Genomic DNA, 24,647 nt, shown 5'->3' on the forward strand with positions numbered 1-24,647 from the left:
CCAAACTATTGAATTGAAAGTCTACTCTCTATTAATCTTCAAGTTTGTTGAAATTAGTTTTGACCAGCTCAATGCAGTTTTGCATGGGCCAATAGTACAAAACTACCCATAACTGGATACAGATTAGCACTCTCATCCAGAGGGGTCATATGGTTATCTGGTGTGTGGAATTGAAAATAATCTGAACTGGTACAGTATGCTCTATAATTGGGGTTAAGGTAGTTTTGCAGATTAAATGCAGATCTGCTCCTTATTTGGTTTTATTATTCCTGACCAGGCACAGCTTGATGCTGACACTGCAGGATAAAAGTGGAAAATGTGTTCCATTCCCCAGTACTGACATCCTTCACCTTGCCAAACAGAGTTGATTTTTTTTAAATAGCATCTGGCACTGATGTAACTGCTAAACAGCTCTTAGACTTGATTTTTTGCACTTACAAATTAACTCTAAAAAGCAAGTTGACAGCATTGGAAATTTAATTTTGAATAGATGTTGACTCTTGTGTGCAAGTGTTTTTTTAAATTAAAGCAGACAGTGGGTCCATTGTGTACAACAGAAGAAGAAAAAGATAAGAAATAAACTAAAGATAAAAGATACAGAAGGCAGACAAAACCGATGTACAGATGAAAGCCACAAATATAATACAGGAGTACACAGGCACACAAGAATCTTCCTCAGGCTGCTCATGTCCACCTTCTTGTGGCCAGCTTCAGAGTCCTGTTGCCAACTGTCTGAAAGCAAGTTGCCCAACTATCTTCTCTTGGTTACAGATTGGTCCCAGCAATCACAATAGGGAAGAAAGATTCCTTTAAAAGGAAATAGGCCTCACCCTAATTTAAAAAAGAACCATTTTAAGGGAACATGGTATTAGATTTAATGAGCACATGCTTCTAAGAAAATACAGTACTGATGTGACATCTACATTTGTAATGCTAACATTACTACATTTACACAATGACTGATTTAAGTTAATGTGCAAAACAACCGCTCCACTGTATCGCGAATGTGTGTGGAAGCCTAACTAGTTCTGATTTGCACTGAATGGCCTCTACAGTAATGTAGTGTCTTTTGTTGGGTATGAATTAAATGTTGAATTTTCAAGTAACAATGTAGTTTTCTAATTAATTGAGTAACAGCAATAGAGGTGCAAGGGAAATATGTGCAATCTATTTTTAAAAAAAATCAGAATACAATCAGTGCCTGACTGCATTTTTTCATGAAGACGGTACTATGAGTGTCTCACATTAGGAAAAGAGATTCTAATAGGTTAACACATAAACTAGCTTCGACAGGAATAGTAATTGTCACATTCTGCACTCAACTTAATTTGCTCATTTAAATTTCTATGACCTTAAAGTTTGCTTTAAAAGATTACATTCAGACATAAATGGTATGAACAAATGATTGAAGGATGGGCAACTGAGTTCAATAATGAGCACTTGAGCAAGATGCCTGGTGACTGAGAAAATGTACCATCATGATGAATAACACTCTTTTGGGAAAGGTGGGAAGAAAATTGACAAATTAAAAAATTAAAAAAAACTTGTGCAACATCATCTGACAGTTGAGAGCCCAGAGGCCACTCTACAGGACTGTGATGATAGCAAAAATTAATTTTACTTGTTTGCTTCAGAATTCAATGATGATAGTTAACAAATACGACAGAAAGATAAGTGATTTCACACAATCTGTTCACATGCTAACTGACCATCACATAAATCACACTGATATAAAAGTTGTTTAATTTTAAACTAGCTCAGTTCTTGCATAGTATTTTTTTTAATACAACTTGAACTTTTCTTGAATACATTTCAGATAGAGATCAGCCAAACACCGCTCTCAGCACAAACATCAATGCAAGTCAGACTCCGCACTTTTACCTGACCTCCTTCAGCAGACCATGGGGCCATTTCCTCTGCAGTGAAATCATGAATGGGAGCGTACTGTCCAAAGTCCAATCCTTTCTCAATGAATTCCGCTCCCCATTCATTTCATTGCAATTGAACTTCACATTGTTACGTCAGGAGAAATTTTACAAAACAAAAAACTTGTCCTTGGGCCACTGGCCTGTAGTTTTGAAAGACACCTCCAGAATACAAACAATTTATATTTAATACACAATGTTTTTAGTATCCAGTTTATTGGACAAATTACTTTTGATCATTTCATGTCTACTGCTAAAAAAAAGTACAAGAGTTGATGAATCACTGTTTGCAAAATTGCTCACAGCATGCTTTGAAACTGGTGAGTTTTATGTATGCTCCTTTAAATGTGTATTACAACCCTTATTTTTCTATGACTGAATAGGGTATAGGTGTTTAAAATCATAAAATTTGGAACAATTTTAGTCATATTTTGAAAACAATTCAAAAATGGAGATTTGTCAGCTCTGCCTCCAAAGACCTCACTCACACCAAGAAAAGTCCACTATGAAGGAGAAAACAGAATATGGTTATGTCTCCAACAGGTATGAACATAAAACTGGGTTTTAGGCCATCAGGAAGATAAATAACAGCTGCATTTATATAGTGCCTTATCATGTCAAAATATTTCAAAGCACTTCACACAACAGATTACTTTTGAACTGATTGTTATGAAGGCAAATTGTACTGCGGATAGGACAGGATCATAATGTGAACATTTTCTTTCCCATCATCAAATGATAAATATTTTACTTTTTATTACAAATCCTCTGAACATTAGGGCCTAGAAATTCACTAGCCTTAGCGCCGCTTTTGAGGCGCTAGAGGGACTAGCGCCAGAGTTATGGCCAGTTGAAAAATTCCCTGGGGCCCTAAAGCGGCGTTGCACCGGTAGCGCTGCGCCTTCACCGATGGCGTCATTGGTGTGCGCAGCGTCCCGGTTGCCATGCCGACGGGCCCCAGCGCCGAAATTCAGTTGCGGCCGCCTCGCCCGTGGCAGCCGCAACTAAGACTCTGGCAACCGAGTCTTACACAAGTTAGCGCCGGCGCATTAAGGTCGCGCGGCGGCCGGCCGCTTTCCCGCCGGCCGCACCTCCCTCCCCGGACTCCTCCACCCCCCCCCGCGCGGAACAGATGCGTCTGGCCTGCAAGCCCGGCACTTGTCCGAGGTGCCGGGCTCATTTTTGAAAAAATCAAACGGCCAGCGATCAGGTGAAGGCAGCGCCTCCTTAACGGGAGGAGGAGGTCTGCACTTCCCCAGCCTGCACCATCGGGTGCCGCAGCGCCGGATTAGCGCCGCAATTCGGCACTCAGCGCCCATTGGGAGGCACTCACGCCCGCCAGTAGCGCCGGCAGCCGTCTGGGCGCGGCGCTACTGAATTTTTGGCGCGCGCAAGGGAATTAGCGCCGGCGCTAAATTTCCGGCGCTAAAGCCCTGGCGTGGCGTCAACTCAATTTCTAGGCCTAGGTTTCCTTAACCTTTAATGGTCCTGATGATCTGTAGAAGCTTGGTCTGAATTTTTCAAAATCAGGCCATCCAGAGGAATAGGTTCTTTGAGATAAAGTTACAACTGAGGCTATAGGGGCTGGAAATATAAGATATCTGAGAAGCACTGTTATTATGGGCAGTATGAAGCAATTAAAATAAATAATTTTTTCATGGTGAACCTGGAGGTCTGAGAAATAGAGTATTTTTTTTTACAATACCACAGTGTTGAAAGGGATTGCTAGCACCCATTTACCCATTTAATGCTTTGCAGAGGGACTGGGAAGTGCAGAAAGCCAGAGTGCTGAATGAGAAAATGTCACAGAAATGCAGCACAGGTCCTAGTTTATAGTATAGTCTGGGCAAAAAATAAAACAATGCCATCTAATAATATATTTGAACAGAAAGAAAGAAGTACAATGTAGACTCCAAAGTGTTAAATGAGCAAGAATGACATGAGGATATTTTGGCTGGTAGCTTTTCTTTATGCAAAGTAATTTATGAAAACATTTTTGATTAGATGAATAAATTACTAGGAGGGTAGGATAAGGTCTGCCCTTCTTCACGGTGAATTGATTTAATAGGGTAATAACTAGCAATATATTATGCACTGGGCAAAAAGTGGAAAGACGCACTTTACCATAATTATAATTATTCTTAATTGGTTTCACAAATTGTGATATAGTCGTTATTAAATGTACAACCACTGAATGAATTTTAGGTTTCATAAAAAGATGGATCACCATTTCAGACATCTCATCAAGTGTTCGTCCCTTCACTTCATCCAACTCGCTCTTCAATGCGGATACTCTCTCCAGCTCCTCTTGAGTGTCACTGAAACCTGTAATACCATGCTTAGCTTCGACCGCTTGCTGTGAACACAAACAGTTTGACAAAATTATGAAAAGACTAGGTATATAAGGAACCCAGCTGGCCATTTATATCATAAACAGTTATAACATAAGTGTCATCAGTTTGAGCTCAGGACCGTGGACATTTATTTATAGGGTGTTGAAAATTCCAAACAATTTGACGTAGTTGGCATACACAGCATCTAAAATTAATCATATTCTTCCATTTCAGCGGAAATGTTATAAACTCTTCTGGCAAGTGAACAGCCTTTGTATATACCATGAAAGCGCTGCTTAAACTATATCTTGGAATACATCTGTAAGACAGCCTGTTTGTGCCATGAATGAGTGACTAAGTTTGATTACCAGCTTCAGGCTACATCTGTATTCAGCTTCCCCCTGTGGGATTCTCTTTACTGAGCCCGATAACCCAGCAAATGTAGTGATGGTGGATAACTGACAAGAAAAAGAAAAATTGACAGGGACTCCTATCCACTCCCGGTGCCACGTGCTAGTGAGTATAGGAATAGGAGGATAGAGCAGATGAATGCGTGGCTAAAGAGTTGGTGCAGGAGGGAGGGCTTTAGTTTCCTGGATCACTGGGCCTGCTTCTGGGGAAGGTGGGACTTGTACAAGTCGGACGGGTTGCACCTGAACCAGAACGGGACAAATATCCTTGCGGGGAGGTTTGCTAGCACTGTTCGGGGGGGTTTAAACTAAAATGGCAGGGGGTTGGGAACCTGAGCAGGGAGACAGAGGAAAGGGAAACAGTGATAAAACCAAAAGATAGGAAGGAGAAAAACAAAAGTGGCAGTCAGAGAAATCAACAGTTTAAATCAAACGTGGCCACAGTAAATAATAATTCTAATAGGTCTAAGAGCATTAAAAAGACAAGCTTGAAGGCTTTGGCCTAGAAATTGGGTTTTGGCGCAGCGACGGCTTTAGCGCCGGAAGTTAGTGCCAGAGCTAAGTCGCGCTGGGCGGGCCAAAAATTCACTAGTTCTGCGCCCAAACGGCTGCCGGCGCTGCTGAAAGCTGTTTGCGCCTGAAAACTGGCGCTATGCGCTGAATTGCGGCACTATTCCGGCGCTGCAGCGCCCGCTGCGGTGCGGCAGGTTCGGGAAGTGCAGGCCTCCTCCTTCCCTTAAGGAGGAGCTGCCTGCACCCGGCCGCGGCCCGCGAAAATCATTGTAAAAATGAGCCCGGCACCTCGGACAAGTGCCGGGCTTGCATCTGTCCCGGGGGGGGGGGGGGGGGGGGGGGGGAGAAGTCCGGGGAGGGAGCTGCGGCCAGGCGGCCGGCGGGAAAGCGGCCGGCCGCCGCGGGGCCTTTAATGCGCCGGCGCAAAGTCCAGTAAGGCACCTCTGCCAGAACGTTGCTTGCGGCTGCCACGGGCGAGGCGGCCGCAAGTCAATTTCGGAGTTCGGGCGGGGTTACCATGGCAACCGGGACGCTGCGCACACCGATGACGTCATCGGTGCCGGCGCAGCGCTAACGGCCTAACGCCGATTTAGGGACCCACTCAATTTCCAAACTGGCCATAACTCCGGCGCTAGGCCCTCTAGCGCATCAAAAGCGGCGCTAAGCCTACCGAATTTCTACGCCTTTGTGTCTTAATGCGAGGAGCATTTGTAATAAGGTGGATGAATTGGCTGCGCAAATAGAGGTAAACGAATATGATTTGGTTGGGATTACGGAAACGTGGCTCAAGGATGGCCAAGACTGGGAACTCAACATCCAGGGTTATTCGATATTCAGGAAAGATAGGCAAAAAGGAAAGGGAGGTGGGGTAGCATTACTGGTTAAAGTAGGGATTAATACAATTGTAATGAAGGATATTAGCTCTGATGATGTGGAATCTGTATGGGTAGAATTGAGAAATACCAAGGGGAAAAAAACATTAGTGGGAGTGGTATATGGACCTCCAAACAGTAAGGCGGAGGTTGGGGATGGCATTAAAAGGGAAATTAAAGAAGCGTGCAATAAGGGCACAGCAGTCATCATGGGTGACTTTAATCTACATATAGATTGGGCCAACCAAATTAGTAACAATACTGTGGAGGAGGAATTCCTGGAGTGTTTACGGGATGGCTTCCTGGACCAATATGTCGAGGAACCAACCAGAGATCAGGCCATCTTAGACTGGGTATTATGTAACGAGAAAGGATTAATTAGCAATCTTGTTGTACGAGGCCCCTTGGGTCGGAGCGATCATAATATGATCGAATTCTTCATTAAGATGGAGAATGAAGTATTTAACTCAGAGACTAGGGTCCTGAATTTAAATAAAGGAAACTACGATGGTCTGAGGAGCGAGTTGGGTAGGATTGATTGGGGAATGTCACTCAAAGGGTTGACAGTGGATAGGCAATGGCAAACATTCAAAGACCGAATGGAAGAGCTACAGAATTTGTTCATCCCAGTTTGGCATAAAAATAAAACAAAAAAGGTGACTCAACCGTGGCTAACAAGGGAAATTAGGGATAGCATAAGATCCAAGGAGAGGACATAGAAATTGGCCAGAAAAAGCAATAATCCTGAGGATTGGGAGCAGTTTAGGATTCAACAAAGGAGGACAAAGGGATTAATTAAGAAAGGGAAAATAGAATATGAGAGTAAGCTAGCAGGGAACATAAAAACTGACTGTAAAAGCTTTTATAGATATGTGAAGAGAAAAAGATTGGTGAAGTCAAGCGTAGGTCCCCTGCAGTCAGAATCAGGGGAATTTATAATGGGAAACAAAGAAATGGCAGACCAACTAAATACATACTTTGGTTCTGTCTTCACAAAGGAGGACACAAATAACCTCCCAGAGATGCCGGGGAACATAGGGTCTGATGAAAGGGTGGAACTGAAAGAAATCAGTATTTGTAGGGAAATGGTGTTAGGAAAATTGATGGGACTGAAGGCCGATAAATCCCCAGGGCCTGATAATCTACATCCCAGGGTACTTAAGGAAGTGGCCCTAAAAATAGCAGATGCATTGCTGGTCATCTTCCAGAACTCGATGCGACTCTGGAACAGTACCCATGGATTGGAGGGTAGCTAATGTTACCCCACTATTCAAAAAAGGTGGTAGAGAAAAAGCGGGGGAATTATAGACCGGTAAGCCTGACATCGGTAGTGGGGAAAATGCTGGAGTCCATTATAAAAGATGTAATAGCAGAGCACTTGGAAAACAGTGACAGGATCGGACAAAGTCAACATGGATTTACAAAAGGTAAATCATGCTTGACTAATCTACTGGAATTTTTTGAGGATGTAACTGGTAAAATAGATATGGGAGAACCAGTGGATGTGGTGTATTTGGACTTTCAGAAGGCTTTTGATAAGGTCCCACATAAGAGATTAGCGTGCAAAATTAAGGCACATGGGATTGGGGGCAAGGTATTGACTTGGATAGAGAACTCGTTGGCGGACAGAAAGCAAAGAGTTGGAATAAACGGGTCGTTTTCTGAGTGGCAGGCAGTGACTAGTGGGGTACTGCAAGGATCGGTCCCAGGACCCAAGCTGTTCACAATATATATTATGATCTGGACGAGGGAATTGGATGTAATATCTCCAAATTTGCAGATGACACAAAGCTGGGTGGGAGGGTAAGCTGTGAGGAGGATGTCGTGAAACTCCAGTACGATTTGGACAGGTTGGGTGATTGGGCAGAAACATGGCAAATGCACTATAATGTGGATAAATGTGAGGTTATCCACTTTGGTGGCAAAAACAGGAAGGCAGATTGTTATTTGAATGGCAATAGATTGGGAGAAGGGGAAGTGCAAAGAGACCTGGGTGTTCTTGTGCACCAGTCGCTGAAGGTAAGCATGCAGGTGCAGCAGGCGGTTAAGAAGGCAAATGGTATGTTGGCCTTCGTAGCAAGAGGGTTCGAGTACAGGAACAAGGATGTCTTGCTACAGTTGTACAGGGCCTTGGCGAGACCACACCTTGAGTATTGTGTGCAGTTTTGGTCGCCTTACCTGAGGAAGGACGTTCTTGCCATGGAAGGAGTGCAGCGAAGATTCACCAGGCTGATACCTGGGATGGCAGGAATGACATATGAGGAGAGATTGTGTCAATTGGGCTTATACTCACTGGAGTTTAGAAGATTGAGAGGGGATCTCATCGAAACCTATAAAATTCTGTCAGGCCTGGACAGACTAGATGCAGGAAGGATGTTTCTGATGGCCGGGGAGTCCAGAACCAGGGGTCATAGTCTAAGGATAAGGATAAGGGGTAAGCCATTTAGGACTGAAATGAGGAGGAATTTCTTCACCCAGAGAGTGGTGAACCTGTGGAATTCTCTGCCACAGAGGGCGGTGGAGGCCAGTTCATTAAATATATTCAAGAAAGAGTTGGATATATTTCTTAAGGCTAAAGGGATCAAGGGATATGGGGAGAAGGCAGGGACAGGGTACTGAATTTGGATGATCAGCCATGATCTCATTGAATGGCGGAGCAGGCTCGAAGGGCCGAATGGCCTACTCCTGCTCCTATCTTCTATGTTTCTGCCAACTGGGTACAAAGCAACATTAGTGGAAGCCAAGACGATGCAGGAACTCATGGTGTAAGTGAATTAGGCCATTATGCACACCAGACCACACCACCCTACCCCACCCCACTCCACAATTTCCTGGGACTGTTGCCAATACCTTAGCTGAAACCATGCAAAACTGATCATCATAGCTCTGTCCCCCTTCCACCCTGTTCAAGTCAATGGTGATAGCGAAAGCCATCATCAACAACAACTTGCATTTACATAGCACCTTTAATGTAGTAAAACATCCCAAGGTGATTTTCAGGAGCGATTATCAAACAAAATTTGACACTAAGCCACATAGAGATTTTAGGACAGGTGACCAAGAGGCAGGTTTTAAGGAGTGTCTTAAAGGAGGAGAGCGAGGTAGAGAGGCGGAGTGTTTAGGCAGGGAATTCCAGAGTTTCGGGCCGAGGCAGCTGAAGGTACGGGCGCCATTGGTGGAACAAAGAAAATCAGGGATGTGCAAGAAGCCAGAATTGGATGAGCAGATATCTCAGCGGGTTGTAGGGCTGGAGGAGGATTACAGGAATAGGGAGGGGTGAGGCTTTGAAAACAAGGATAAGAATTTTAAAATCAAGACGTTGCTGGACCAGGAGTCAATGTAGGTCAGTGAGTGCAGGGGTGATGGGTGAATGGGATTTGGTGCGAGTTAGGATACGGCAGCAGAGTTTTGGATGAGCTCAAGTTTACAGATTACTGCATATTACTGGCTGTGAGGAGTTACTGAGCCCGACTGTTTAAGGGAGCTGCATTAACACTGATTATAATTAATTTGGGCTGGTTCAGTTATCAAGTAAATTCAATTCTACATATTTTAGGATTCAAATTTTTTTTTATATAACAGACTACAGAACTGGAGATAACTGTAACAAGGACAGATATTTCACAAATACGTATTACCCTGGTGCTCCCCAAGAGAACAGAACCACCTAAAGAATTTGTAGCAAACCAGTTTCCAGCAACATTTCTTTAGCAAGTGATGATTAAATCTGTGTTTTAACTTCTGCATACAAAGAGTGCAGTTGCAAAGGCAAATTAGCTGGGGGGAGAAATTCGGTATCGCCCCATTTGGGGTGCAATTATCGCCGGGTGCAAAGTTTAGCGCCTGCCGCTAATTATCGCCTCCGACTGCAAACTTGGCTTCTATTGCCCCTGGAGGTGATTGGAACGCTAAATCAGACGCTACACACCTCTCTTAAGGCGCTAATGCCGAGGAGTGAGGCGCTACCTCAGAGCGCTGGTGAAGCTCATGTGATGTCAGTCAGCAATGGAACACAGACACACTGGCGCCGGCCAGTTACATAAGAACATAAGAAATAGGAGCAGGAGTAGGCCAATCGGCCCCTCGAGCCTGCTCCGCCATTCAATAAGATCATGGCTGATCTGATCCTAACCGCCAATCTACTATCACAGAACCATCTCCTGAATCTAACAGAATTAGACACATGAAATAGGAGCAGGATCAGGCTACACGGCCCCTGGGCCCGCTCCGCTACCCACAGGGCCATGACCGATCCGAACCTAGACTCATGTCCAAATTCCTGCCCGCACCCCGTAACCCTTAATTCCCTTTACTTCTAGGAAACTGTCTATTTCTGTTTTAAATTTATGTAATGATGTAGCTTCTACAGCTTTTTGGGGCAGCATATTCCATGGACCTACCACCCTCTGAGTGAAGTAGTTCCTCCTCATCTCAGTTTTGAAAGAGCAGCCCCTTATTCTAAGACTATGCCCCCTAGTTCTAGTTTCACCCATCATCAGGAACATCCTCCCCGCATACACCCCCTTCACAATCTTATATGTTTCAATAAGATCGCCTCTCATTCTTCTGAACTCCAATGAGTAGAGTCCCAATCTACTCAACCTCTCCTCATATGTCCATCCCCTCATCCCCGGGATTAACCGAGTGAACCTTCTTTGTACTGACTCGAGAGCAAGTATGTCCTTTCTTAAGTATGGACACCAAAACTGTACGCAGTATTCCAGGTGCGGTCTCACCAATACCTTGTACAACTGAAGCAAAACCTCCCTATTTTTATATTCTATCCCCCTAGCAATGAAAGCCAACATTCCATTGGCCTTCTTAATCACTTGCTGCACCTGCATACTAACCTTTTGAGTTTCGTGCACCAGGACCCCCAGATCCCTTTGTACTTCAGTACTTTCCAGTTTCTTGCCATTAAGATAATAACTTGCTCTACGATTTTTTCTGCCAAAATGCATAACCTCACACTTTCCAGTATTGTATTCCATCTGCCAAATCTCTGCCCACTTACTTAGCCTGTCTATGTCCCCTTGCAGGTTTTTTAAGTCCTCCTCACTCACTACTTTCCCTCCCATCTTAGTATCATCTGCAAACTTTGATATGTTACACTCGGTCCCCTCCTCCAAATCGTTAATATAGATTGTAAAGAGTTGGGGACCCAGCAGTGACCCCTGCGGAACACCACTTGTTACTGATTGCCAGTCTGAGAATGAACCATTTATCCCAACTCTCTGCCTTCTGTTAGATAGCCAATCCTCTATCCATGCCAGAATATTACCCCCAATTAAAGAGGAGGGTCGATCTTGCTCTCCATCCACACCCTGCTCATTGCAGCCTTGAATCTCGGCCTGGAGAGACCTGTACATCAAATCTGCTGGAAAGAACAATGGAGAGACCCAGGGAAAGAGCTGAGTGCAGCCCCCATAGTCTCTTCTAAATCGATGCAAGCAAGGTCAAATCAAAATGAACCTGCAAAGTGCTGCTCAGTACCCAAAACTCCTTCACACAGCGTTGAATCTCTCCAGAAGTCTCTCTGTCAGATGCGTGGTGCAAAAATGTCGTCGACAAAAAAAGGCAGGAAGCGGTCGCCTTTAAATAGCGCTCCCCAGTCCCTTCCCAACTGCAAAACATTCCCCTCAACCTGTCATTGCTAGCGGCAGGGGGAAAGGCAGGGGGCACCACTCAATATCCGGTCCGCGGCGTTGCACACTCGACTGACGTTACGATCTGCGGGCCCAGGAGATCGTGGCGGTAGTGTTTCGCGCCGCCACAAAATGTTTGGTCAATTTCGCGAGCGGCGCGAACATCGCTGCGCCCGGGCGCTAGTTGCTCTGCGACCCATTAGCGCCCTTTTAGGGCACCAACGGGAGGCGCAAAGTAACCGAATTTTTCCCCCCTGGTGTGTAAAATTTTGCTGCAGATATATTATGCTCATGTTTTGAATGTTGAGTTGTATTAATTCCACTCTCTCGCAGTTGTTCAATGACAGGTCTTCCAATGTTATTGATAGTCAAGTATTTTTTTTTAAATCAGTAGAAAGACAGAAATAAAATGAAGCCAATATTAATTCCTTGTAACAGCTTAAATTTTAAAAAGGGCACAGTATTATGCTATCCAATTCAAATCTCTGTCTAAGCATAATGAAATAAATATGGATAAAATTATATACTCAGCTATCTGAAAAACATTCTACATGCTCAAAGATAAAAACTGTAAAGTGCCAGCTGATACCAACTTGTGCTTTTCTAGGTAATCAGTACAGTGTTAACTAAAGGCATGGGAACTTGCAGGGTCGACTGAAATGGTTTCGTGGAAAGTTGTGTCATTTCACATGAATTATCGTTTGTGTCGCAGAATGGTCCCGAGTTGGCCAGTGAGTGTATTGAAAGCCAGGTTCTCATTACCAGCTGTTGCTGTATGGCCTCATGCCGCTGTTTTAGAATTTCTTCTGTCCTCTGCAGGACACCGTACTCTGCTCTCAGTTCTGCCAGTTCTTGACGTTTCTTCTTGTACACTGTACTCTTACTACGAAGCTTGCTGACATAGCGTTTGAACTAGAAATAATGGAAATTAAAGGGCAATGGGTTAACATAGTCAATGCTAAAAATAAATTTGGAAGTCTAATGTCTCCAAGCACAACAAATACTGAAATTAAAGAAGTTATTAGTTTCAGAACTGACACCAATCTCAGTATCTACAGAACAAAAGACAGACTGGCAATGCTAAACCCACAGAGTTTCATTTTCTTAGACAACAGGGCATATTCTATAAAAAGCGTCCCGGGCAGGAAGCCAAAAATAGGCTAGCCACTGCTGTGCGAAAGTGTTGAATGCAGAGCTTCCCTGCCCCCCTCAATCTCATTGCTGTCTCATACACTCCAGTAATTTGGGAACTGAAATTTTCAAGCTTCTTAATTAAATAACTCATACATAAATTACGTTATGTATTCTTATAAACCATGAAACACGATCTTTTATAACCAAGTTCATTGTTTGGGTCAAGGGCAATTAAGGTCAGCAAAATAAACAGTAAGATATTCTATTCTATAAACCTTTGTTAGTTGTCCAAAATTCATACTATGTACTTATTTGCATGTAAATACCTTCAGCAATCATTTATAATGCAAAAGGAAATTTCCATATTATATCATTAAAACAGACTTGAGATGCTTTTCATGCAATTTCCTGTTGATTTTGTTTGCCACTGAAACATTAATTCATGAAAGGAATATTTTGTTCTGAAAGCTTTCACTTATAAATAAACCCTCACCACATTTTCCATAGTTACAGGATGCAAGAAGTTAAATAAAAGGTAATTTATACAAGGACCAATTATAATATACAAATCAACAGCTCACAGGTTCAGTTTATTTATACAGGTGTAGAATGATTGTAAAATGTAAATTTATGACTTTATGATCTGTGATGGACTCAATTGTACATCATTCATTAATCTGGGATGCTAAAGCATTTTTCTTTTTCTCATCCAGAAGCTGACCAAAGTACATTCACTGAGAGTCCAAATTATGTTTTGACATTTCTTGTGGCTAATGATGCTATTTAATCCCAAATGCAATGGAAAATTTCTAACCCGCAGTATCAATTGGATGGTCAGTGAAGGAATATTTCACTGTCCAAAGTTTAAATTGCATAAGGCAAATAGTCTTTGAAGCATTTCTATATGGAGCCTTTTATAATTCAGACTTCCTCCCAATGCTTTGAGCTTGCGTTCTCAGAGAAAGGCAGCTTCCATAAACAGCCCAAGTCTCCCAAGAACCTAAACTTGTGCTCTTGTGTGCCAGAAATGGGATAGCATCACAGGACTAACAATTACACTTCAATTACAGTATAACGCATCAGAGACTGTGGGATGCCCAACACACTCGCCTATCAACTCAAAAAGTCAGTAAAAACCTATTGTACAATTGTTACATTCAGGCTAAAACTAATAGTTACATTTATTTATGAGTAAGATAATTACCTAGAAGGTACAAAACACAGCATGATATTGATATTATAAATACAGGAAACTCTCGATTTACCGGCACCTAAATAAACGGAAATCTCTGTTAACCGGCAAAATTCAGGAGTAGGTTCAGGTAAGTTTTACTTCATATTAGTGGCCGTTCCTGGATCTGTGGTCGTGTAACCGGGGTTCCTGCACCTGTTGCTATGCAACAGGGATGCCTGAATCTGTGGCCGGGGTTCCTGCACCTGTTGCTATGCAACAGGAACGCCTGGATCTGTGGCCGTGTACGGGGCTCTCGTACCTTTTACTATGCCTCTCTGTAATCCGGACTTTTTGATAAACCGGCACCACACCGGTCCCGTCGGTGCCGGATAAAAAAAGAATTTCCTGTAACTGGAAAGTAATAAAGATAAAATCACTCAAATTCAAAATATCTTGTTCAGAACATACTTTTATACACTCCAATAATCTGCAGGAATCAGTCTTTCATAGACTTACTGATGAAATGTGTGCACATGGTGAGGCAATGACCAGAATTTCCTGAAGATTTGCACTATTGTAATGGCACATCTATGGCATTGGGTTAGTTTTCCAACGAAATTATGGATTAAGTGAATTAAGCCATTTTTCACACTGCACCATAATTTCCTGGGACTTTTGTGCTACTCTGCTAACACGCTCGTCGAAACCATGCAAAATTGATCATCATAGATCTGATCTGCACCCACCCCCCACCTCCATCCCAGTCAAGTCAATGGCGATCACGAATTTCCTGGATTTATGTCAATTCTCGCCACAGCCACTTAGACTGAAAAATAAAGGTGTAAGTGAATGTATTTAAATTAATGATTAATACGAATTTCAATGTTAAATAGTGTACACTAACCTGCTATACTTATCTACAATGTTACCCTGTAACCTAATGGGAATTCCAATGTTAAATAACAACACTGACCTGTAATCATTCCGTCATGCCACAAATTATTTGAAATGCTTTCTGAAAATATTTTTGTGCACAATTTCCCCCCCCAGTCACTGAAATTTCTAAGCCCCAAAATACAATTTTAAATAAAAATAATAGATTTGAAAAAAAAAGAAATTCCACAACAACATGATTGTATTTATCCACTGAATTGTGTTTTATGCCTTTTAACACATTCATTAAGGTTTTTACTTGAAGAACTCAGCCTTTCCACAGGCTTGGATTTAATATTGTTGCCCAGAGCTGTGAAATTGTTAACTGAATGCAATTGTGCAGTCTGAACACGTGCAGTGTACCTAAATTCACAGGATACATTCCTCATCTGATATTTGTAGACATCTAGAAAATGTAAATATACTAGTCACTGACACCTTGGAGGAATAGAGAAAGAGGAGAAAAAAAGAGACAACAGAGAGAATCTCTTCACTCATCCTAACTTGAATGAGGGGGTAGTAGGAGGGAAAGGCATGCGCAATGGATGGGGAAAGCATGAGTGAATTGGGGCAAGGATGAGAAGGGAGCCACTGAGGGTTGCAGGGCACATTTTCCCCAGAATCCCAAATTGCAGCCGGCAACCCTCGGTGGCTCCTTTCTCTACCATACCGCCACCTCCCACCTGAAAGCTAAAAAGCCAAAGAAAGCAGCAGAAGAGGATAGAGAGAGAAGCACGAAAAGTTGGGGAGAGAGAAGCAGAAGACAGGGAATCAACAAAAAGATGAGAGTTAAGAAACAGACCATATTCTCCGGCTTACCATGTGCAATGCCACAGGAGATCCAACAGAGAGAGAGAGAAAGTGAGTGTGTATAATTTTTGCTGCCAACTGCTTTAAGTCTATGAGATGATTGGGGGGGGGGGGGAAATCAGCCTGGCAAGCTGTCAATCAAAGTTACGACACTGAATGTAACGTGCACCCTTGGATGTAGGAGCTCCCATGCATCGGCCTTAGTCAAGCCCCTCCACTATGTAATTGCAATGGAACAAGTCCTAAGCCCTCAAGTGTCACAAGGGAGCCATGTGAGTTAGGGTAAGTGGGGTGTTAGGTGCTCTTTTCAAACTTTAACTCTGTGGGTTGTAGTTAATAGCGCCTTTCTGGTGCAGAGTGACTGTTGGTAAACCATTTAACTGGTGTAACTAGAGGGATTGATTTAATTTAAATCCAATTAATTAAAGGGGATACTAGCATCTAAAATCGGGCAGAGGGTGTCCATAACTAACAATAAAAAATTTAATTAATTACATAGAATGGAGCAGGTGATGTGTTACTGTTGCGAGATGTGGGAGCCAGTGAACCCCATTGAGGCTCACGGTGATTACGTCTGTGACAAGTGTCTGCTGCTACAGGAACTCCAGCTCCGTGTTGATGAGCTGGAGTCTGAGCTTCAGACACTGCGACACATCAGGGAGGGGGAGAAGTACCTGGACTCTGTGTATCAGGAGGTGGTCACACCTATGAAGTTAATTAATTCAGATGTAGCCCATGGTCAGGGACAGGACGGTGTGACTACGAGTGAGGCAGGTACGGGGATCCAGGAGGTAGAGCTGGAGGAGCCGCAGCCCTTGTCCAACAGGTTCGAGGTTCTTACTCCCTGTGGGGACAGGAGCAGGGACTGCAGGGAGGCTGAGCAAACTGGCCACAGCACCGTGGAACAGGGGGCCATTCAAGAGGGGGGAGTAAATAGAAATGTTGTAGTGGTAGGGGATAGTATTATTAGGGGGGTAGATAGAGTTCTCTGCAGCCGAGAGCGAGAGTCCCGAAGGCTGTGTTGCCTACCCAGTGCCAGAGTTAAGGACATCTCCTCTGGGCTGGAAAGAAACTTGCAGTGGGAGGGGGTGGATTCAGTTGTCGTGGTCCATGTTGGTACAAACGACGTAGATAGGACTAGGAAGCCGGTTCTGTTAAAGGAGTATGAGCAGCTAGGGGTCAAATTAAAAAACAGAACCTCAAGGGTAATAATCTCTGGATTATTACCTGAGCCACGAGCGAATTTGGCTAGGACAAATAAAATTAGAGAGTTAAATGCGTGGCTCAAAGACTGGTGTGGGAGAAATGGGTTTTGCTTCCTGGGACACTGGCACCAGTACTGGGGCAGGAGGGCGCTGTTCCGTTGGGACGGGCTTCACTTGGCTAGTGCTGGGACTAGAGTCCTGGCGGATCATATAACTAGGGCTGTAGAGAGGGCTTTAAATTAACTAGTGGGGGGGAGATTCCAAGAGAGCAAATAATAAAAATGACAACAGAGAAGGTCATAGACGTAGGTAGCAGTGGGGAAATTAAAAACCAGAGCGTGTCAGGAACGGGCTGAAGGTATGGAGTAAAAGGTAAAGTAATAAAAAGGGCAAAAGCAGGAACTAAGTGTCACAAAACATATTTGAAAGTTCTCTATCTGAATGCACGTAGCATTCGTAACAAAATAGACGAGTTAATGGCACAAATAACTACATATGGGTATGATCTTGTGGCCATTACAGAAACATGGCTGCAGGGTGACAATGCCTGGGAATTAAACATACCAGGTTATTTAACGATCAGGAAGGACAGGCAGGAAGGAAGGGGAGGTGGGGTGGCTATGTTAATAAAGGAAGGAATCACTGTAATACAGAGAAATGATATTGGGTCAAAGGATCAGGATAATGAAACAGTTATGGTGGAGGTAAGGAATAATAAGGGGGAAAAAACACTAGTGGGCGTAGTCTATGGGCCTCCGAACAGTTGCAACTCTGTTGGACGGAGTATCAATCAGGAAATAGTTGAGGCTTGTAATAAGGGAACATCTAAAATTATGGGGGATTTTAACTATCATATTAATTGGACAAATCAAATTGGGCAGGGCTGCCTTGAGGATGAGTTCATTGAGTGTATTAGGGATGGGTTTCTTGAGCAGTATGTAACTGAACCAACCAGGGGGCAAGCAACCTTAGATCTGGTCCTGTGTAATGAAACGGGATTAATTAAAAATGTCCTAGTAAAGGATCCCCTTGGAATGAGTGACCATAACATGGTTGAATTCCATATTCAATTAGAGGGTGAGAAGGTTGGATCTCAAACAAGCGTGCTAAGCTTGAATAAAGGAGACTATGAAGGTATGAGAGCAGAATTGAGTAGAGTGGATTGGGAAAATAGATTAAAGGGTAAGACGATACATGATCAGTGGTGTACATTTAAGGAGTTATTTTACAACTTCCAAAAAAAAAATATTCCACCGAGAAGAAAAGGGTGTAAAGAAAAGACAGCCATCCGTGGCTAAGTAAAGAAATTAAGGATAGTATTCGACTAAAAACAAGGGCATATAAGGTAGCCAAATCTAGTGGGAGGATAGAGGATTGGGAAAACTTTAAAAGACAGCAAAAAATAACAAAAAGATTGATTAAGAAAGGGAAGATAGATTATGAAAGTAAATTAGCAAAAAATATAAAAACAGATAGGAAGAGTTTTTATAGTTATATAAAAAGAAAAAGGGTGGCTAAAGTAAATGTTGGTCCCTTAGACGATGAGACTGGGAAATTAATGGTGGGAAATATGGAGATGGCAAAAACACTGAATGAATATTTTGCATCAGTCTTCACAGTAGAAAACACTAAGAATATCCCAACACTGGACAAACAGGGGGCTAAAGTGGGGGAGGAGCTAAACACGATCAAAATCACTAAGGAAGTGGTACTCGGTAAAATAATGGGACTCAAGGCGGATAAATCGCCTGGACCTGATGGCTTACATCCTAGGGTCTTGAGGGAAGTGGCAGTAGGGATTGTGGATGCATTGGTAATAATTTTCCAAAACTCCCTGGACTCAGCAAAGGTCCCGGCAGACTGGAAAACTGCTAATGTAACACCCTTATTTAAAAAGGGCAGTAGACAGAAGGCTGGAAACTATAGACCAGTTAGCCTAACATCTGCGGTAGGTAAAATTTTGGAGTCCATTATTAAGGAGACAGTAACAGGACATTTGGATAATCATAATTTAATAGGACAAAGTCAGCATGGTTTTATGAAGGGGAAGTCATGTTTGACAAATTTGCTGGAGTTCTTTGAGGAAGTAACATATAGGGTGGATAAAGGGGAACCAGTGGACGTAGTGTATTTAGACTTCCAAAAGGCATTTGACAAGGTGCCACACAAAAGATTATTGCTTAAGATAAAAAATCACGGGATTGGGGGTAATATTCTGGCATGGATAGAGGATTGGCTATCTAACAGAAGGCAGAGAGTTGGGATAAATGGTTCATTCTCTGGCAATCAGTAACTAGTGGTGTTCCGCAGGGGTCAGTGCTGGGTCCCCAACTCTTTACAATCTATATTAACGATTTGGAGGAGGGGACCGAGTGTAACATATCAAAGTTTGCAGATGATACTAAGATGGGAGGGAAAGTAGTGAGTGAGGAGGACATAAAAAACCTGCAAGGGGACATAGACAGGCTAAGTAAGTGGGCAGAGATTTGGCAGATGGAATACAATACTGGAAAGTGTGAGGTTATGCACTTTGGCAGGAAAAATCGTAGAGCAAGTTATTATCTTAATGGCAAGAAACTGGAAAGTACTGAAGTACAAAGGGATCTGGGGGTCCTGGTGCACGAAACTCAAAAGGTTAGTATGCAGGTGCAGCAAGTGATTAAGAAGGCCAATGGAATGTTGGCTTTCATTGCTAGGGGGATAGAATATAAAAATAGGGAGGTATTGCTTCAGTTGTACAAGGTATTGGTGAGACCACACCTGGAATACTGCATACTGTTTTGGTGTCCATACTTAAGAAAAGACATACTTGCTCTTGAGTCAGTACAAAGAAGGTTCACTCGGTTAATCCCGGGGATGAGGGGATGGACATATGAGGAGAGGTTGAGTAGATTGGGACTCTACTCATTGGAGTTCAGAAGAATGAGAGGCGATCTTATTGAAACATATAAGATTGTGAAGGGGTTGGATCGGGTGGATGCGGGGAGGATGTTCCCGATGATGGGTGAAACTAGAACTAGGGGGCATAGTCTTAGAATAAGGGGCTGCTCTTTCAAAACTGAGATGAGGAGGAACTACTTCATTCAGAGGGTGGTAGGTCCATGGAATATGCTGCCCCAAAAAGCTGTAGAAGCTACATCATTACATAAATTTAAAACAGAAATAGACAGTTTCCTAGAAGTAAAGGGAATTAAGGGTTACGGGGAGCGGGCAGGAATTTGGACATGAGTCTAGGTTCGGATAGGTCATGGCCCTGTGGGTAGCGGAGCGGGCCCAGGGGCCGTGTAGCCTGATCCTGCTCCTATTTCGTGTGTCTAATTCTGATAGATTCAGGAGATGGTTCTGTGATAGTAGATTGGCGGTTAGGATCAGATCAGCCATGATCTTATTGAATGGCGGAGCAGGCTCGAGGGGCCGATTGGCCTACTCCTGCTCCTATTTCTTATGTTCTTATGTTCTTAACATAAAACTCTTGAGATATTACAGAACAATATTAGTTTACTAATTAACACTCCCAAATACTACTGTTTAGATGGGATCCAGGCTGCTAAACTTATGTTGACAAAAAATGTTGTGTGCAGCCTTGGGAGTTAAGAACAGAAGAAATAGGAGCAGACCATTCAGCCCCTCGAGCCTGCTCCGTCATTCAATAGGATCATGGCTGATCTTCTACCTCAACTCCACTTTCCTGCTCTATCCCCATATCCCTTGATTCCCTTAATATTCAAAAATTTATCAATCTCTGTCTTGAATATACTCAATGACTGAGCCTCCACCACCCTCTGGTTAGAGAATTCCAAAGATTCACCACCCTCTGAGTGAAGAAATTTCTCCTCCTCAGTCCTCAATGGCCGACCCCTTATTCTGAGACTGTGACCCCTGATTCTCGACTCACCAGCTAGAGGAAGCATCCTCCCTGCATCTACCCTGTCAAGCCCTGTAAGAGTTTTGTATGTTTCAATGAGATCACCTCTCATTCTTCTAAACTCTAGAGAATATAGGCCTAGTCTACTCAATCTCTCCTCATAGGACAATCCTCCCATCCCAGGAACCAGTCTGGTGAACCTTCGTTGAACTCCCTCTATGGCAAATATATCCTTCCTTAGCTAAGGAGACCAAGGCCTAGAAATTCAGTAGGCTTTGCGCCCACTTTTCGCCCAAAGAGGGTTTCTGCGCCAGTGTAAGAGGGTGCGCTGATATTCAGCGCTGCGGTAATGGCGGCGGTAGCTGGTAGCGCTGCGCCGACACCGATTACGTCATCGGTGTGCGCAGTGCCCCGGTACCGCCCCGCTTCCGGGCCAAACCCCATATTTAGTTGCGGCCGCCTCTTCTGCAGCGGCCGCAAACAGCGTTTGAAAAACGGGGCCGTACTGCTGCGCTACTGGGGCGCTTTAAGGTGGAGGTGCGGACGGCCGCTTTTTCGGCGGCCGCCTGCCCGCACCTCCCTCCCCGGCCTCCGACGCCACCCCCCCCCGCGGCATTGGTGGCTGATTCCCGCGAGCCCGGCACTTCTCCGTGGTGCCGGCCTCATTTGCCAGCAGAATCCAGCAGCGATCTCACGGCTGCAGGCAGCTCCTCCTTAAGAGAAGGAGGAGGCCTGCAGTACCCCAGCCTGCCGCACCGCATCGGGTGGCGCAGCGGCAGCTGGAGCGCTGAAATTCACTTTCAGCGCCCCAAGCGGAGGCGGGCACACCCTGGAACAGCGCCCGGTTCCGACTAGGGGCGCTAAAAGTGAATTTCTGGCACGCGCAACTGGCTCCGCGCGCAGCGCTAACTTTTGGGCGTTAGCCTGCTGGCGGGCCTTAAGTGAATTTCTAGGCCCAAAACTGTACACAATACTCCAGGAGTGGTCTCACCAGGGCCCTATATAATTTCAGTGAGACATCTTTACTCTTATACTTAAATGCTCTTGTAATAAAGGCCAACATACCATTTGTTTTCTTAATTGCTTGCTGTACCTGCATGTTAACTTTCAGTGATTCTTGTACAAGGACACCCAGGTCTCTCTGAACACCAACATTTCCCAATCTCTCACCATTTAAAAAATACAATTTTTCCTACCAAAGTGGATAACTTCACATTTCTCCACATTATATTCCATTTGCCATGTTCTTGCCCACTCACTTAGCCTGTCTATATCCTCTTGAAGCCTCTTTGCATCCTCCTCACAACTTACATTCCCACCTAGCTTTGTATCATCAGCAAACTTGGATATATTACATTTGGTCCACTCATCCAAATCATTGATATAGATTGTGAATAGCTGAGGCCCAAGCACTGATCCTTGCGGTATCTCACTAGTTACAGCCTGCCAACCCGAAAATGACCCATTTATTCCTACTCTCTGTTTTCTGTCTGTTAACCAATCCTCAATCCATGCTAGTATATTACCTGCAATCCCATGAGCCCTAATTTTGTTTAATAACCTCTTGTGTGGCACCTTATCGAATGCCTTCTGAAAATCCAAATACACCACATCCACTGGTTCTCCCTTATTTATTCTGCTAGTTACAACCTCAAAAAACTCTTAACAGATTTGTCAAACACGATTTCCCTTTCATAAATCCGTGTTGACTCTGCCCAATCCTATTATTATTTTCTAAGTGCCCTGTTACCATGTCCTTAATAATAGATTCTAGCTTTTTCCCTACTACTGATGTCAGGCTAACTGGTCTGTAGTTCCCAGTTTCTCTCTGCCTCCTTTCTTAAATAGTGGAGTTACATTTTCTACCTTCCAATCTGCGGGAACCATTCTAGAATCAATGGAATTTTAGAAGATGGAACTAATGCATCCACTTTCTCTATAGCCACCTCTTTCAAAACCCTAGGCCATCAGATCCTGGGGATTTATCGGCTTTCAGTCCCATTAATGTCTCCAGTACTATTTTTTGTAAATGAATACTAATTTCTTTCAGTTCCTCATTCTCGCTAGACCCTTGGTTCTCCACTATTTCTGGGAGGTTTTTTGCATCTTCTTCCGTGAAGACAGAAACAAAGCATTGGTTTAATTTCTCTTCCATTTCCTTATTCTCCCATCATAATTTCACCTGTCTCAGCCTGTAAGGGACTCACATTTACTTTCGCTAATCTCTTTTTTACATACCTATAGAAGCTTTTACAGTCTGTTATATCTCTCACTAGTTTACTCTCATATTCTATTTTTCCTTTATCAATTTCTTGGTCCTCCTTTGCTGGATTTGCTAAGTTGAATCTAATGCTACATAATTGCTATAGATTAAAAAAAAATCCAACTGAAGCAACACAGGCAAAATACAAATTGCAACAAGATTATAGTTTTGTTTCATCAAGGATGGTTGAGGCAATAAATTTAAATTTTCAAAGTTTTACATAAATGCTTTGAATAGTATTTTACGAATGCACAGATATAAAAAAAATAGAATGTCTGTAATTTACATCGTCTGAAACCCACTCAGAATTTCATTGTTAAGCATAAAATAAGAAAGAAAATTGTAACCAATTGCAATCCTGGTACCGGGAGCATAAATTTAAAAAAACTATTCAAAAAGTTACTTGAAAAATTCTGTTTTTGTAGATCTATTAACAAAGTTGAGCAACAGAATCACTGAACTTTGCATGTTAATTACACTTTGATCTTCAAAAGATCTATGGATCTTATTCAAATATTGTGAAATGAATGCAACATGTGTAATGTATTTGTCGTAGGTCATAGCCATCTGTTTTTTGGCAAGCCACAAATGATAATCATAGTTTGGTAACCAGAGCTGGGATACTACATACTCAGTAGGTTACAGGCATTTCCTTCCCTCCACCCGCCCCCCCGCCCCTTGCAACAATTGACTCAGACTACACAATAAGTGAGCAACTCCACCTCATCCCATTTGGAAAGAAAATAGCATTTATACCTTAAGCTGGAATTTCCACTTGCTGTTAGAAATATCACTTGCAGAAATATAACTTCTTTCCCTTTGAAAATTGGTAGTTATTACACCAGTATTATACTTACTGTGCAATAACCACAAACATTTGGTCCAACCAGTGTAATGGAGACTTTAACAAAAGACCATAAGGGCTATAAATATAATACCCATGCAATTCTCCATGGCTAACAACAGTATTGGCTTGCACTGTTTTTAGACCAATATGAAACTGGCTTAAAAACAATGTCAGAGCAATATAAAACAGCTCACACAAGCACATGCCACTCAGGAGTCAAAGTTGCTTATATTATACCAATTGACAGGAGGAAATGAACTCAAATTCAGAAGAAGGAAACAATATTTGTCATATTAGTTGTATGAATTAAGAAGCTTAACCCTTCCTATTTTCTCCCCTCATTTCAGAAGCCAGACTCGTGCTGGAGAGTGTGGTTCTGTAGGCTCTGGCAGCCCAAGTTGTCAATCAACAGGTTTATTATTACAAAATACTTCCATGGCCATCTATGTGATCTAATTTATTCAGCTGTCAGGAATGGGATGACTTAAAGTAACTTCATAACAAATTAGGCCAGAATTTAATGTTAACTTATAACTGCGATCTCCACTTAGAGAATTTCCAATATAGTTCTTCCCTTCTCAAGAAAGGTGAAAGCTGCCCCACAATGTCAAGTACAGGAAGTTTTATCATGACAACAACTGTATATACAGTTTTAATGCTTTAATGATCAAAAATAAGTCATATACATTTCAACAAAATACTTGATAGCAAGCTGAAT

At 43.0% G+C, this 24,647-nt stretch overlaps 1 protein-coding gene across 3 annotated transcripts in view; it reads right to left on the reverse strand.

Moving 5' to 3' along the window:
* ift81 (intraflagellar transport 81 homolog) overlaps positions 1-24,647 on the reverse strand; it is a 103,575-nt gene that overhangs the window by 35,765 nt on the left and 43,163 nt on the right. For all 3 annotated transcript variants that reach the window (XM_085961600.1, XM_085961601.1, XM_085961602.1), the window contains exons 12-13: positions 12,461-12,610; positions 4,153-4,281 (exon numbers count right to left, since the gene is read on the reverse strand). In XM_085961600.1, the coding sequence (XP_085817726.1) occupies positions 4,153-4,281; positions 12,461-12,610 (279 nt within the window). The remainder of the gene's footprint in view (positions 1-4,152; positions 4,282-12,460; positions 12,611-24,647) is intronic.

This window comes from Somniosus microcephalus, chromosome 19 (assembly GCF_052327205.1).
Source record: "Somniosus microcephalus isolate GS21.2 chromosome 19, FLI_Smic_1.0, whole genome shotgun sequence".
NCBI lineage: Eukaryota > Metazoa > Chordata > Chondrichthyes > Squaliformes > Somniosidae > Somniosus > Somniosus microcephalus.